This window comes from Megachile rotundata, chromosome 2 (genome assembly GCF_050947335.1).
Source record: "Megachile rotundata isolate GNS110a chromosome 2, iyMegRotu1, whole genome shotgun sequence".
NCBI classification, from domain to species: Eukaryota; Metazoa; Arthropoda; class Insecta; order Hymenoptera; family Megachilidae; genus Megachile; species Megachile rotundata.
This window is the reverse complement of record NC_134984.1, coordinates 22,756,679-22,772,415: the sequence shown is the minus strand read 5'-3', so window position 1 is coordinate 22,772,415 and position 15,737 is coordinate 22,756,679. Positions and strand designations below refer to the sequence as shown.

At 28.4% G+C, this 15,737-nt stretch overlaps 6 protein-coding genes across 11 annotated transcripts in view; 3 read left to right on the top strand and 3 right to left on the bottom strand.

Annotated features, from left to right (window-relative positions):
* Positions 1–6,186, top strand: part of LOC100880245 (dystrotelin) — a 40,085-nt gene extending 33,899 nt beyond the window's left edge. For 2 of the 3 annotated variants that reach the window (XM_076540649.1, XM_012293740.2), the window contains exons 2-12: positions 2,967–3,172; positions 3,247–3,376; positions 3,453–3,660; positions 3,746–3,989; positions 4,054–4,165; positions 4,240–4,406; positions 4,465–4,580; positions 4,663–4,885; positions 4,953–5,274; positions 5,364–5,663; positions 5,739–6,186. In XM_076540649.1, the coding sequence (XP_076396764.1) occupies positions 3,277–3,376; positions 3,453–3,660; positions 3,746–3,989; positions 4,054–4,165; positions 4,240–4,406; positions 4,465–4,580; positions 4,663–4,885; positions 4,953–5,274; positions 5,364–5,663; positions 5,739–5,860 (1,914 nt within the window). In that variant the 5' untranslated portion in view covers positions 2,967–3,172; positions 3,247–3,276 and the 3' untranslated portion in view covers positions 5,861–6,186. Of the gene's footprint in view, positions 1–2,550; positions 2,712–2,966; positions 3,173–3,246; positions 3,377–3,452; positions 3,661–3,745; positions 3,990–4,053; positions 4,166–4,239; positions 4,407–4,464; positions 4,581–4,662; positions 4,886–4,952; positions 5,275–5,363; positions 5,664–5,738 lie in introns of those variants that run through there. The other variant, XM_076540645.1, reaches the window with a different exon arrangement.
* RIOK1 (RIO kinase 1) lies at positions 125–2,414 on the bottom strand. Its single transcript, XM_003706819.3, has 5 exons — positions 2,239–2,414; positions 1,148–2,172; positions 856–1,067; positions 468–746; positions 125–354 (listed from the first exon to the last, which is right to left on the bottom strand). Exons 1-5 carry the CDS (start codon positions 2,292–2,294, stop codon positions 253–255), a joined length of 1,674 nt encoding a protein of 557 aa, XP_003706867.2. The 5' UTR covers positions 2,295–2,414; the 3' UTR covers positions 125–252.
* On the bottom strand, positions 4,260–8,892 carry LOC100880360 (glycerophosphodiester phosphodiesterase 1). 2 transcript variants are annotated; one of them, XM_012293742.2, is made up of 7 exons: positions 8,776–8,892; positions 7,855–8,414; positions 7,441–7,616; positions 7,149–7,350; positions 6,828–7,057; positions 6,548–6,713; positions 4,260–5,091 (listed from the first exon to the last, which is right to left on the bottom strand). In XM_012293742.2, the coding sequence occupies exons 2-6, from the start codon at positions 8,182–8,184 to the stop codon at positions 6,572–6,574; spliced, it is 1,080 nt and encodes a 359-aa protein (XP_012149132.2). In that variant the 5' UTR covers positions 8,185–8,414; positions 8,776–8,892; the 3' UTR covers positions 4,260–5,091; positions 6,548–6,571. The 2 variants fall into 2 exon arrangements, with proteins under 2 accessions (XP_012149132.2, XP_012149133.2); XM_012293743.2 differs by lacking the exon at positions 4,260–5,091 and having other exon boundaries at positions 6,451–6,713; positions 8,759–8,817.
* A 45-nt stretch (positions 8,893–8,937) lies between these two features.
* Positions 8,938–10,506, top strand: LOC100878154 (40-kDa huntingtin-associated protein). The gene is made up of 7 exons (XM_003706968.3): positions 8,938–9,079; positions 9,175–9,221; positions 9,312–9,514; positions 9,593–9,794; positions 9,868–9,970; positions 10,048–10,166; positions 10,249–10,506. Exons 1-7 carry the CDS (start codon positions 8,994–8,996, stop codon positions 10,416–10,418), a joined length of 930 nt encoding a protein of 309 aa, XP_003707016.2. The 5' UTR covers positions 8,938–8,993; the 3' UTR covers positions 10,419–10,506.
* A 377-nt stretch (positions 10,507–10,883) lies between these two features.
* LOC100878041 (UDP-glucose 4-epimerase) lies at positions 10,884–13,497 on the top strand. The gene is made up of 7 exons (XM_003706967.3): positions 10,884–10,996; positions 11,884–12,133; positions 12,314–12,427; positions 12,487–12,663; positions 12,740–12,920; positions 12,979–13,260; positions 13,331–13,497. The coding sequence occupies exons 2-7, from the start codon at positions 11,888–11,890 to the stop codon at positions 13,423–13,425; spliced, it is 1,095 nt and encodes a 364-aa protein (XP_003707015.3). The 5' UTR covers positions 10,884–10,996; positions 11,884–11,887; the 3' UTR covers positions 13,426–13,497.
* On the bottom strand, positions 13,481–15,507 carry Mettl4 (Methyltransferase like 4). 3 transcript variants are annotated; one of them, XM_076540687.1, is made up of 6 exons: positions 15,414–15,507; positions 14,948–15,049; positions 14,514–14,878; positions 14,023–14,197; positions 13,767–13,938; positions 13,481–13,690 (listed from the first exon to the last, which is right to left on the bottom strand). In XM_076540687.1, the coding sequence occupies exons 1-6, from the start codon at positions 15,414–15,416 to the stop codon at positions 13,494–13,496; spliced, it is 1,014 nt and encodes a 337-aa protein (XP_076396802.1). In that variant the 5' UTR covers positions 15,417–15,507; the 3' UTR covers positions 13,481–13,493. The 3 variants fall into 3 exon arrangements, with proteins under 3 accessions (XP_076396802.1, XP_076396799.1, XP_003707014.1); XM_076540684.1 differs by lacking the exon at positions 15,414–15,507 and having other exon boundaries at positions 13,767–13,826; positions 13,893–13,938; positions 14,948–15,202; XM_003706966.3 differs by lacking the exon at positions 15,414–15,507 and having other exon boundaries at positions 14,948–15,202.
* Positions 15,508–15,737: the final 230 nt, after the last annotated feature.

The following is a 15,737-nucleotide window of genomic DNA, read 5'->3' as shown; positions in this document are numbered from 1 at the left end:
CGCTACCGCTAGATGACGCCACATGTATCTTTTTGTGCCGCCAACCAAACTGCATCAGCGCACCAGATAATCGTAGTTATTTTAAATATATTTAGGAACAAATGAATCTTTAAAATTCTTTAAATTAACTTAATTAAAAGTATTTTTATTTTTTTTTATTTTAATTTGCGAAAACAATGATAGTATAAAGAATGTTCATACTTGTTATTTCAAATATATTCTTTGAAAATATTCTTTTCAATAATATTTGAACTATTTCTTTTTTAAAACTCTTTCTTTCCTTTTCTTTATATGCTTCTTTACTTTAGTTTTTCTTTTTTCTGCTTGCTGTTCTTTTACTGCCTTCTTCCGTGCCTGAAATTAATTATCCATACTTAATTATAATTGTATCGTATATCTTCTTGAAATATATATTGTATTTGAAAAGAATATTCAGTTTTTAAAGAAAATTAACACATGGTCGTTACTTTTTTACTTTCCGGACTTTCGTTCCTCGGTCGCGCTGAATTGATAAACTTTGTTTCATTTTCATTTCCTTCTTCACTATCTTCATCTTCATCGGAATGATCACTTTCATCGGATGAATTGTTTGCTTCTACGTCACTCGTATCTTTATCGACTTTAGTGAGAATTTCAGGTGTACAGATAGGTTTAGATAAATCTGCTTTTAAACCAACAAGGGTCTTATAAATTAAATCTTCTTTCCCAGATTTGGCAAGTTTGATGTCACGTTCGATATCAATTACCTAAACATGCTTATATTAAAATGTATACCTGTGAAAATTAATATACATGTACCAGTTCGTGTATGTCGAGTGTCAGACGAACATACATTTTATCGATTTATAACATTACCTGGGTAAGGTTTTGAGGAATATAAGCCTGTTTAAATACTTGTTCCTCAATTTGTTGGTTGGGATCTATTTCTTGGTCATTTTGTTGTGCCATTTGTTCTGATATTGCATCTAAATATTTATCCATATTTTCCTCGGTTACTGTCGGATCCGTTATAAAGTCAAATAACGCTTTGACGGTCATCACGCCAACTTCATTCTTCTTAAAAAATTCTAAAAATATAATTGAATAACTTAAATATAAATTATTTTTATATTTTTATAAATTATATTAGTAACTACTTTTTATTTACCAGTAATATTTGTACAATCTTTCCTCAGAAACTCAAGTGCCATAGGATGATCATGTTCAACTGCTTGAGACACATCAATTATTATGATAGATCCATCATGATATAATATGTTATATTCGCTTAAATCAGCATGAACAAGCTTGCATTTATTAAACAACTTCCACATTATTTCAACACATTCTCTATACAGTTTCCTTGGTTTAGAAGAAGTCAGAACAACATCTTTTAATTTGGGTGATGGCCAGCCATCTGTGCCTATGAAATCCATTAACAAAACATGGCTACGTAATAGAATTGGCTTTGGAGCAGATACTCCCCCTTGTTGAAGTCTTATCAAATTTCGAAATTCTTTTTCAGCCCATGTTCGTACCATTTTCCTTGGATTATGACGACAATATCCATGCCGGAAACGAAATTCACCGGTAACATATTTATCTCGATCCTTAAATTGTAAAATTGATGTTTTATATATTTTTATTGCAAATTCCACACCTGTCTTTGAAGTTGCATGATAAACATTAGCCTCTTTTCCTGTTGAGATGCATCCATTAATTTCAGCAATTATACCTTGATTTAATAATTTAAATAATATCATTCTTGTACGAGGATCCAGAACTTGCTCAACAGTAGCACGATCATGTTTATCCTTTGTTCGTAATCTTTCTTTTTCTGCACGTTTGTCATTTTCAATAAGAAGGTTTGCAGCATGCCCTGGCAAAGCTGGTCCTTCATATTTTTCCACATTAATTTTATTAGCATAGCGGCGAAATAATTTATCCGTTGGTTGATAGTTCGTAATCTTATTAGAAATGTTCTGAGCATTAATGTTTTGCTGTTGAATATTTTTGGTAAAATCTTTTGGTCCATTTCTGTTGTGGTCTTCGTACCAAAGGGAATCATGTTCTAAATCATCATAATTATCATCATCAACATCTTCATCTTCTTCGCTATTTGAAATATGCAATTTATTTATATTTTTAACAAGTTCAGAGTGAAATAATGGTTGCCCTTTAGATGTATCTAACCTATAATAAAAATCAAAATCATTATGACCATTGTATAAGCCCTTAAAGAGAATATAATATAGATACCGTATCTCAGTTTCATCAGCATCACTAAACTGATTTTGCTCGCTTTGTTCAGACATAATTTACTTTTTTACTACTATTTCTTTAATATGAATAAATATTTCGGAAAATGAAAATAGGTTTCTATATAAGGTTCTTGTACTTGGTTAGGTTTCATTAACATTAAGGAGCTTTACAAAATACACAATCAGTGAACATTTTTTAAAATAATTTTCTTATTGTAAAATATTTATGCATTTATTCATCAAAAACATCAAATATATTTATTACATTTTACTAATTATATGATATTATTTACACCTATTAATCTTATAAATAATGTTGTCTCTCTGTGATATTTATTGTCCGTGGTTAACGTGGAACAGTATTTTGTTTACATGCGTCACTGTTCGTTTAAATTGTAAAATTATATTGCAATGACAGAAACTAAGACTTTAATTGTAATAACATGTTTGGAAATGATTAAATTTTTAATGGTAACTAGATATAGTGTTGCAAACATATATAATGTATCATTATTAAACGCTACAAAGTTGACTCTTTACAAACCGACATTGATTTATAAACTGAAATTTAAATAAATCACAAACGACGAAAATATAATAAAATTTTAAATTATTTTCTTAAATTAACTAAATATATATTATTATAATATATTATTATTATTATTATAAATATTAATTGTTGTAACTAAAATTTTATTTCTAACTGTGCTTGTGTCTTTTTTTTAGATTTCATAAGTCTGAATTGTTTTATGAAAATGTTTAAGGGTACAAATACAATATATAAGTGTTATATTTCTATATCAAAGTACTGTACAAAGTTTATTTAATGATAGATACGTTGGATTATATGTGAAATTTATCTAATTCTAATTAGATCTTTTTTCATTGATCCTTAATAATATTAATATTTATTCATCTAAGGACATAAAAAAGTAAGACATATTTCAGCTAATATTTCATGATATTATATAAACAACAATTTCTATAAACTTTGTTTTTCCTTTAGGTCATTGTTTATAAATACAAATATTTAAAAATGCAAAATATTATGCACTCTATAGAACAGTGCAATGGTATTCATTATACATCTTATAGAACTGCAGTAAAAATGCAAATTTTGCATAAAGAACTTAATAGTAAGTTTAATATAACATTATAGATCATTAAAGTTAACTTGAATATTATTTGTAATTAATAACAAATTTTTTATAGTGCAATATGTTCAGTTAGAATTAGTTGCTGGTGTCTTTGAACGTCATAGGCTCTCAATTACAGAAAACTGTGTAAATCTAGACCTAAGAGAAATTGAAGATGTTCTTTCTGACATCTACTTTGCTGCTTGCAAAGAAAATAATATCAATTTTGATATTGATTTTACAACAAAACTTGCTACGAATTATATATTAACTACTTTTGATAAGTATGTTATCATAGATGTATTATCTAAATTTGATAGTTAATGTTTAACCCATTTAAATGATTGATAAATTTAATTCAAATTACAGACAATGTACTAGGACTGTTTCAGTATTTTCTATAAAAGTTGCTTTGGTACTAATAAGTTCTGGAAGATTACAAGAAAAGTATGGATATCTTTATCAGCAATTAGCTGATCATAATGCTTGCTTATCTAAAGCTGGTTTGTATACATTGTTAACAAATATTTGCAAAATCACAGAAATGCTTGGAGAGAGCACAATGTATGGATCTCAACATATTCAATCACATATTGACAATTGTTTCTCAAAGGTATAGTCAAATAAAATTTCAAAATGTATTTTACATATAAATAATTAATGATATCTTATGATAGATTCAAGGATGTCTTGGAGTAACTGAATCAGAATTTGCAGCATGGATTATGCAGGAACCTCCTTTGCTTATTTGGATAACAACATTCAATCGTATAAAATCTGCAGAACATAGTATATATATTTTATATTTCTTAGTGATTGGTACTATAATCTAACAAAATTTACAAATATTTATTTCCTTTTAGTCATTCATAATGTTAGATGCTCTTCTTGCAAAACAACTCCGATTCGGGGATTACGATACACGTGTCTAAAATGCACAGCATATCACCAATGTCAACAATGTTTTTTGTATGGTAAAATATCAGGAAAGCACAAACTGAAACATCCGACTCGTGAATTTTGTACTAAGGTATAACAACATGTTGTACTTGTATATACAACATATTATATATATAAATTTTTTTCAGACTTCAAATCGGGAAATAACGAAATTAATTATTGAATTAATAAGAAATAAATTGCGATTGTGTCCCGTTAGATCGATGGGAATAAATGCCGAGGATCAAATTCCACGCACAAACAGGTGATTAAACATGAGACTGATAGTTTAAAAATTAATATGTTTTGTACATTATGTACGAACGTTTAACTACCTATTCTTACAGCGTGGAAGTAACGCATGCCGATTGTGGATCACTGAGAAGTACAATGAAAAGGCGTGTCCTGAGTGATCCACAGAAGGAATTACAAAGTATAATTACTCATTTAGAAGAAGAAAATAAACAATTACAAATAGAATTACTTGATATACAGGGTAGTAAAGCAGAAAGACTTCAACATCATAGAGTTATGATTGAATCGCAATTACAACGTTTGAAGCTGTTAAAGGTATATAATCGTTTAATAAAATAAGCTTGTATAAGCGTAATTAAAGAAATTGTTTTACTATTTACAGAAATACTTGTTTTCGGATAAAATTTGTGTGCCTCAAATAATTAGTCATATGCAAAGTACACCTATGGTTCCACCTTTGTCATCCAGAGTAGCATCTTTATCTATGAATTTTGAATTGAGTCCAATTATTCGTCAAGAAACTGTGGAACAAATTTCAAATACAAATGATATTGATGTATTACAGTCGAATAGCTTTGATCCAACAGAAGAATCCATTATTAAAGAAAATCATGAAGTGGTTAATTCTGGAAAAGCATCTACTAGCTTAGGTTTTAGTAATGTAATGGAACCTACACAAATAGAATTGAGTACATGGATTGGAGGTATGTTGTACTATCCCTATTCCATTCAATTTCGTTAAAAAAAAAGTGTTTATTTATTTTTATACGTGTATTTATTAATTATATATTAGGTACAAAGAGATCAGAAATAAATCCTACAGAGAGTGGTTTTTCTCAGTGGTTGGATTGTAATGATGTCGAATGTAAAGAAGAAAAATATTCGATGAAATCTACCACGGCTAACACTGACAATGAGTCACCGTTAGTGATTTCTGATTCTTTCATGGGTATTCATAGGGATAATACACCATCTTCTCTTCAAAGACCTGATAAACATTCTCAACATAGTAGTTTACAAAATATTCAAGGAGATTTAAATGATATACTAGATAGATTACAAAATATGGTTACAGATGACTGCTTACTTAATGGTAAATTTTTATATTTCAGTAACATAAACTGTTTTACTTACAAGTATTCTATATTTTATAAAATTACTATTTTAGATTCTTATGTAGCCAACGATAATTGTAAGTTGAAACGTGCTACGACCGAAATGGAAGATTTATTAACAGGACTGATTCAGGGTATGGAATCTCGTAAAAGTAAGCTTACAACTATAGTCTGATAACTTTCGTTTAAATTTTAAAAAGTATTTTATAATTTCACTGTAAATAATTACATGGTCGTAATCCAGAAGTAATGAGGGGCACTTGCCTTCTGCTCCTCTTCCTCAAAGGAATTAATTAAATTTTGCTAATATTTTGTATTTAAAAATAAATTTACGAACCATGTAAAATAATACGATGAAATTTATTAATAGGTATAAAATAAATATTTCCGTCCAGAAATAAAATTTTAATTCATATATTATTATATAGTACTAATATCATTATTAGTAAAATACATATATGTACAAAATACGAACCTAATACATAAAGCAATGTGCAATTATGATACTATTGAATTATTTCTTAAAAAAAAATACACGTATCTTCTTGTTTATAAAACATATACAGGCAGTAATTCGTTTCACAATATTAATTTCAAAGTATTTATATTACATGTGTTTAATTATAAAATATTATAATATTATATTTTCTTTATCTAAAATTTACATTTAACTTATGGCAAAAAGGACATGCGGTAAATGATATATGCAACAGTATGTTAATCGATATAAAAAAAGTACTTTGTTAATAAAATCAAAACATAATGTTAGAAGAAAATATATATTCATTATTTAATTGAATGGACTAGATTACAATGATTGTAACGATGTATAATATCGATAGTATAAAATAGTCATACACACCATATCAAATATGTAATATGATTGTTACATATCCTTCTCGACTAATAATGTATCTGTTATATAAGTAATTTTAAGTAGTCGTGAAAAATGTAATTTCTCTGAAGGTAAATTTACTGTCCAGGCTATAATGCGAATGTTACGATCATGCCACTCTTGTACAACGCGCCTAAAATAGATATTATATAAAAAACATTTTGCTTTTTATAAAAAATATTTTACTTAATTAATGTTAAAAAAAATGAAATATAAAGTTAAATAATGTATTTAATATTGTACATACGGATTTATAATGTCTTTATGCAATAAAAGAGCCGAAACGCCCACAACATAGTATATAAAATGATTAAGCATCCATTCATGCACATGATCTAATGAACAGGCTGCCACATGTTTAAATAGGTTGGTATATCGTGGTGGTGCTGGAGTTCCTAATGCACAATAGGTTCTTCTTGAGTAATACTGAGGTCTCCATGCAAGACTTGATACAATACGGGGCTCTTTTCTTCTAATCTGTTATCATAAAATCATTTAACATTTAATATTAATTAGGTTCATTTATAAATGTGTAGTTTTTATTATTATAACTTAAATTTTATTTTACCATGTATATAATGACTGGATTAAAACAGGATACAACTGCTCTTTGAAATAATTTTGGATATTTTTTATAAGCATCTAAAATTACTTGAACAACTTCCACTCGTTTTTCTTTTACATCTATGATTATTCTTTGATCATTGGACAAACATGTTTGTAAAGCATCAAAAAACAATGGAATTCTTTCACCTCCAATAAATTTTTCCCTGCAACAATTTAAAACTAAATTATAAAAATTTTTGTTATTATAGTATTTTACGGTAAAAGATGTTTAAAAAAAACATTAAAAAATTTACCTAAGTGGATGGTTATATGTAATATCTAATTCTTTTAATTGATCCCATGTCATATCCCTGACAACCCCAGGTCTTCCAGTGACCCTTTCAGTTGTTACATCATGAAATACTATAGGTACATTGTCCTTTGTAAGAATTAAGTCAATTTCAACTGCATTGCAGCCTCTGTCTTTACACTATAAAATGATTCATAAATGATCATTGTTTTATTTGTAATTTAAATAATAAAAAGTAAATGAAAATATATTATTTTCACTAAAATAGTAAATGTCCTGTTAGTAACTACTATATTAGTATATTTTCATAATAAAATAATAAGCAGTTGTTTTTGTTGCAATGTTTCTAGCATCGCAAATTAGCTAATTAAAAAAAAAACAAACAAACTAAAAACCATTATTATATATAAGATTTTACACTATGGAAAGCTGTTAAGCTGTTCTCAGGAAAATCGTATCCTCCACCACGATGAGCCACCACTCGCATGCAATATTGTTCTTCATTACCATTAATCTTGGTCACAGAATCTGTTTTCAAATAAAGAGGATCTATACCAAGCACTTCTTGTACAATATTTGAACTTGGTGGTGGAATCCTGGCTAGTTTTAATCCAATTGCTATAATAAGGGAACCCCAAAGAATCCATGGTATGCAGAAATTAAACACACTTATTAAAATGCTCCATATAACTTGTAAAATTATCCACAATAAAGCACTGCTCAAAATTAGTTGAATAAATCCATGCATCTTTTAAAGAAACTTTTAGTCTTGTTAACGTTTTTTTATAAGAAGATGCAAACTCTACACATACAAAGATGTCAATTATGATATTGTTGTATGACACTCTCTGTTACTTGAGTACATAATTTTGCACATTCTATTCCATAGTCTTTGAGCTTCTTAAGATAAGTAGAATCATAACTGATAATGTTTGTTTGTGCTACATTCAGTAAAGTGATAACTCAGTATCTTTGTTCCTGAAACATCAGACATTTCTTTAATAATTTATTATATCACTCAAAGATAAAAATGCTTAATTTATGATTGTTGATAACGCATCTATTATATATTCACTAAATATTTGTAATTTATTATTATAATCATGTTTTATTGTTTTTATCAGTTTTGATGACCAAATTATATAAATGACAATTTACTAAATTGAAAATTGCAGATATTTATTATAGACATTGTAATATCAAAATATATAAAATGCTGATACATAAAAGAATATTTATTTAAAAAGAGATATTAGTTTCTGTATTGTAAAAAAAAACATGTTTTTTTATTGAAGATATATTTATAATATATAAATACATACAGTCAAAATAAACTTACACATTGGCACGACTGATATTTAACACACACTATTACCAATTGCACAAAATATATGTCTACACATACATCATACTTCATGTGCATTATATAGGGTGTTTAAAAAAGTTTATATATTCGGGATAATAAATGAAAGTTGATACATATACAAGTGATGTAAACATTGTAATTCAGTAGTTTAAAATTTACAAAACATGTATTGTTAATAATGAAATTAAAGAATGGCGCATTTTATTCAAAGACAAGTAATTGGAGATTCATTGGACTTTTTGACAAAATATCATAATATATCTAATAAATTGAAAAAGTTGGTATATCATCACAGACTGGTTTTATTTTATACAGCAATATATATATTTTTCTAATTATTAATTATTAAAAATACTATTAATTTTATTTTAGACGTTTTTTGAGAAAGCCAAATGTTGCTGAAGCAAGTGATCAGTTTAGTAAGTCTTGTGAAAACATTATTATACAATGTATGATATAATATTTGTGAATATTGATAAAAATTAATAATCATTTTATTTATTATGTAGCTGCTCTAGCCATTGAATGCGAGCAAAAAGAACTATGGCAATATGCTGGTTTATGTTCATTAACTGCAGCCAGATGTCAAGGAACATTAGAAAATGTTTCTTCTGAACTAAACTTTTTAATAAAAGCTGGAAGAGAATTTCTTGTAGCTGATAAAAAGGATAAGGATATAGGTTGTCCTTCCATAGGACAAGAAAATACACAGGTTTATGATTTTAACTCGTATCAATAAATAGCAATGTAAATAAGGTGAAATATTAAAGTTAATAATTACTTATAATAGGCTGCCATAAGCTGTTTTGGCCATGCATTAGCACGTTGCTATAATCAACCAGGATTTAATACTATGTCAGCCGGTTTAGCATTAGAATTAGCACTAGCTTTAGGCCCTACCTCAGCTGGTATTCAGCAGTTACGTAAAGCTATTGATATTTTTCCAACTTCAAAAGCTATTAACACACTAGTGTCCTATCATATTAAACAAGGTATATATATATAGTTTATTTAAACAATTACAATTAAGCCATTATTATGATTAAATGTTAAATATTTTATTAGGTGATTATGTATCAGCACTTCAAATTTTGAATGAATTTGTTGAATTTATTGAAAGTTATATTAATGTTGGTGCAAGAGGAAATTACAGTATTATATTACACAGGTATCAAATAAAGTTAAAATTATTATATTATAAACTAACAAATATTAATTTACAATAAATTTAATTAATGTATGTAGATGTGAAGTGAGCAGAGTACTGTTGTTGCTTATACTTCAACCATCTCCACAAAGGCTTGCACCTTCTTTAACACAAGTTTTGGAGAAATATGCATGGATAGAAGAAACTACAAATAATGGCAAGTACTATTATAGATTTTATTAAATTTATATAAAATATATCTATTATGTAATATTTGATATAAAATGTACCTATTACAGATTTTAACATGAGCGAAGATGAATTATTACTGTTACAATCCTTAGTATTAGCATGCCAGTCACACGATTATGAAGCTTTACTGGAACTGGAAGGTGAATTATGGCCATATTTAGATGCTGAACAGAAAGAACTACTGCATAAGTTAATACAAGTATTAACAGCCCAATAAATAAACAATATTCATTTTTATACTGATTTGTTCAGAAGGAGATTAAATTTGTAAATATTTCAATAAAGTCTGTGGTACCTTAAATATATTATTTTTCTGTTTAGTTCTTTATTTACTTTTTTTTTATTTAATCGATTGCGTTACAATTAACATATAAACGATGTCCAGTTGGGTACAACTTTGATGAATTAATGTCATAAAAATCCTGAATCTTCTGATGATGCAAACAGTGACTGTGTGGTTCTTATAAGTATACCATCATTCCCCCCATTCTTCTCAGAAAGCGAGTTGATGAACAGTGTCTGTGTGAAAGGAAGAACTTATTGCAACTGGAAAGCAAGGACTTGAAAGGGTCTAACTATGTAGTGTGAGTTCTCTATACAATGATACGTATGATGGTATTGTAAAAGAGGGGATGTCTTGCGTTCCATGAATATACTAAACTTTACTTTCCTATATCAAAAGACGACGCACGTACTTAGTTTAAGACGAAATCAGTGGTTGCGCGACCGTATCCTAGAATCCTTTTCAGTTGGTTTGACGCACTTGCTGCTGCTAATTTTACCAAGGTTATCAAGGTAATGATTTATATTGTATTTCTACCACGCATTTAATACTTTAATATTGTATGTAGTTTTATAAATAATTATGTACTATTTAAAATTAAACAATTAATTTATAAATATGTATCGTAAATTTCGTACGAAATAAAAATTAGATTCGAAGTCCTGACAAGATATAAAACCTTATAGAAATAAATGAATCATTGTTATTTATTAATTTATTATTTAACACAATATAAGAATAGAAAACTATCAGTGAAATATTGAAAATTATAATTTTTCGTAAAAAGATCTCTATGCTTGTGCTTTAAATTAATTTCTTTAAAAATTACGTTAAAAATTAGAGATTTTTCATTTGTATTTTTATTTCTTACAGTAACGTACAGGTATACTTAATGTGCCAAAGGTGTCTGATATACTTCGGGTACCGTTAAGTTCATCAATCTAACAGTCGAACTTTGAACATTTTTTTCTCGCCAGAAAGTAATGAAAAGAATATTTTATCTGCAAACGATTTGTATTCAAGTTTTCAATTTCTTTCTTGTATTACAAAGTATTTCTGAAATAATATAGCGAACATTATTCGGTTAAAAACATTCGATATAAAAAAAATTAAATAGTCATCAATTTTATAGTATCCAAACACTTGTTAAATCTTTTTATTAATTATACACGTAAATATAATGATTTACCACGTGCTTTAACGACCTTGAACTCTGATCGATGCAGGTGAATGTCCGAAACACCTGTATACTTCACCTTGTGTACTAAATCGCAGGTTCAAGCTATATTCGTATATGTAAAAATAATACATTTTTACATAACAAATAATGATAATTAGATTAAAAAGTAGATTAAGACTGTCATCCATGGTTCTAATATTTTTGTTTCTAATTTGATAGAAATATGAATAAAGATTGGAGAACGATCTTTGTAACCGGGGGCGCCGGTTACATCGGCAGTCATTGCATCGTCGAACTTTTGGAAAGTGGATACGATGTTGTTGCAATAGATAATTTTGCTAACAGTGTAACCGAAAGTAGCGGTGAATCTGCGGCTCTTAAAAGAGTCGAGCAAATAACAGGGAAAAAAGTTACGTTTTACAATTGCGATCTCATCGATCGAGATAAGCTTGAAACAGTATTTAATAAGGTAAAAAAGTAGAAATTGCTATCGTAATACAACAGTCAGGGCCGTCGCGTATAAGGGTCAGATTCACAACATTTCGATTACGATTGCGGGTACAATAAAATTTATTTAGAACTATTTAGATATTCACGTAGCGGCTCTGACAAAATTTTTAAATAAGTAATAAAACACTTAGAATTTTAGCACAAAATAGATTGCGTGATTCATTTTGCGGCAATAAAAGCGGTCGGGGAATCAATGCAAGTTCCACTTCATTATTATCGAAATAATATTATCGGTGCCATCAATTTACTAGAGGTAAGCATTTACTTGTTTCATATGTTATAGAAGTAAATTAATTTGATTTTACTCTCAAGGTGATGAAAGCTGCTGGATGCTTTCAATTAGTATTTAGCAGTTCTTGTACAGTATACGGAGAACCGAATGAACTTCCGATTACAGAGGAACATCCGACTGGTAACATTACAAATGTATATGGTAGAACAAAGTATTTTATTGAGGAAATGCTGAAAGATATATCGCGAGCTGAGAAGGTAATTTAGTATATTGAATTTTAAAACAATGTAGTCTCGTTATATCGAAATCTTTAATCTTATCTTCATTTAATAGAATTGGAACATTATTTCTCTAAGATATTTCAACCCAGTAGGTGCCCATCCTAGTGGTTTAATTGGGGAAGATCCCACAAAACCATTTACAAATCTAATGCCATATATAGCACAAGTAGCTTTAAGACATAAGTCTGAACTTGTTATTTTTGGAGGCAATTATCCGACGAAAGACGGGACAGGTACATATCGAATTTATAATATCATTTTAACATCTTATCATAATAATTTTTGTTATAGGAATACGCGATTATATTCACGTTATGGATTTAGCAGCGGGTCACGTGGCAGCATTAAATGCTTTACATAAACAACATTCGCGATTAAAAATTTATAATTTAGGTACTGGAAAGGGCGTATCTGTACTTGAGCTAATTAAAACCTTTGAGAATGTCACAGGTACGACGGTACCATACGTTATAAAAGATAGAAGAGAAGGTGATATAGTTTCAATGTATGCTAATACAGATTTAGCTGAGAAAGAATTAGGGTGGAGAACAAAGTACAATGTTGAACAAATGTGTAAGTGAAATAATATTTTTAGTACATTTTTATAATAAACAGTACATTGTTAGTGATATTTTCTACATAGGTGAAGATTTCTGGAGATGGCAAACAATGAATCCACATGGTTACCGTCTTTCGATAAAAAACGGTGTTAGTGAACATATAAATGGTACTTCATAATGTTATTTACTACCAATGAAAAGTGATTAATTTATGATAATAAATGAACAATGGATTAATTTTTAAATTTAATTCGAATCAACCGATTTATTTACATTTGCATTATTGCAATTTTGAGCCTCTTTCATATCCTCCGTTATCGTATATAATGACAAATGTTGAAATTTTAATACTTCAAGGCCCCAACTTGTCCATTTGGGAAGTAAGTATCTTGCAAATATTTCTAAACATCTTGGTTCATTTGGAAGATATTCTTTCACAACTTCTACAATTTTAATTAATGTTTTACACATTTTTATCAGTTTATTTTACATGGAATTTACTATCAATATAATTTTTACCTATGAGTGGTGGTTTATGAGAGTGTACAGCACTTGGTACACTTATCAATAATTTTCCATCTGGAACATTTATCTCGTTACCATTTAATACCGATCCCAAAACTAATAATTCATAAGGTTGTTTACCAAGTGCAAAATTGAAATTACATATTGTATTTCCTGTTTGAGTAATCTGAAATATAAATTGAATACAGTTTACATGTATTACTTACAAATATTTATACATTCAATATTTTAGTAATTCCTATATACTTACTTTAATCCAATACCATTTTGCTCTATAAGTGATACCCCATGATGGAAATATATTATTAAAAATACAGTGTAAATGACTCTGTGCATTTGTACACCATATTGCCACAAGTCCATTTGAACATAATAATTTCCCAATTGGTATCTTGATCAACTCCTCGTTGTACATCATTTTATAACTGTTTAACATAAAAATATAAGACACAATTTGCCCAATGAATAAAATGCTTTTATAGCAGACTGTAGTTACATATAAAAGTTATATTGAGTAATCCTAACTGAAGAAGCAAAACTAAAATACATTTAAATGTATCAGAATTATTTCTGAAGATTTTTCTTATGATGAAAAGTTGCAGCTAAAATCTTATTTACCCATATGCTCACAAAACTGAGAACAAGGAAAACTTATACTATTATCAAAGTACTTGTTCTCGTTAAAATGTTCAGAGAATGTTCATTTTTTTTATTGGCTTATACTGAACCATACAAGATCACCTAGCTTCTGAGTATTTGGTTTTTTTTCTTCTTATCGACTTGTTCCACCAAGGAGGATCCAACAATATAAAATCATATTGGTTGTTTAACTCCAGTTTTTTAGCGATGTCTCTTACATCGTAACAATAAAAGTTACACTTTTGAGGAAAAACATATTTTTTATCTGACACTTCTGATATAATAGCCATATCTGTATCATTACAACCATAAAAGTTTTCTTCTTCGCTACAAAATGTATCTTGGTAAAATGTCTGTGATGCTAAACGTGCTGCTTCATTATTATCAGGTGTTATTTCAGAAGAAAATAATCCTTGCGCTTTTGCTGCTAACATTATTTTGCTAAACTTTTGTTTGATGTAATTTATCTATAAAATACATTGTAATAATAAAGTTGCTTTATTCGATTATTGAATTCTTCACAGCAGACTACATACCTCTTTCAAGTCTTTATCTGGTAAAAATTTTGATCGTTTTCTCTTTCGACTTTTACTTTGTAATGGCATCGCATCATATTGCTGAGATTGATTTATTTGATTCTGGCGTAAATATTGAGAATTTATTTCGAATAATGTATCATTGAAAATTAATTTAATTTGCTTATTACTATTTTTTACACGGTTATAAATGTCATTAAGGTATTGCAAATGGGATATAATCCACCCTTCTTCATTAGAGAAAATCAAACTCATAATTAAACACAATGTTATGTTTAATTTGACTAATTACAATTTCTATTTTCTTTTCTACATATTAACTCAACTAACTTCAAGAGACTGCCCACCATTCAGTGCTGTTCAACCATCATTACCCTTTTCACTTTGTCGGTCATGTAAAAGGTGAAGAAAAATATATGAATAGCGAAAAAAAGTGATATTCTAAAATTTAGAATGAAGAGAATACCATTGTCAGGACAGACTTCAATGGCGTATATTAAATAAAAGATTATTGGATATATCCATTCGTCACGAACATTGCAAACGCGCATGTGCGTTACTGTTAGTCACGAAAAGCAAGGAAGTATTAGAACTAATCCGATCAAACTTCACAACAAAAACACCAAAACACAAAGTCTAGGTGACAATAAAACACTATTTGTTGATTACAATATAGCTACAGTTCTATGGTGCAGTAAAGAAAACATAGCGTCGTAAGAGTATGTTAGGTTAACAGGAATAATTGTATTTGTTTACATGATATTCCAACATGTAATATCAAACTTTAATA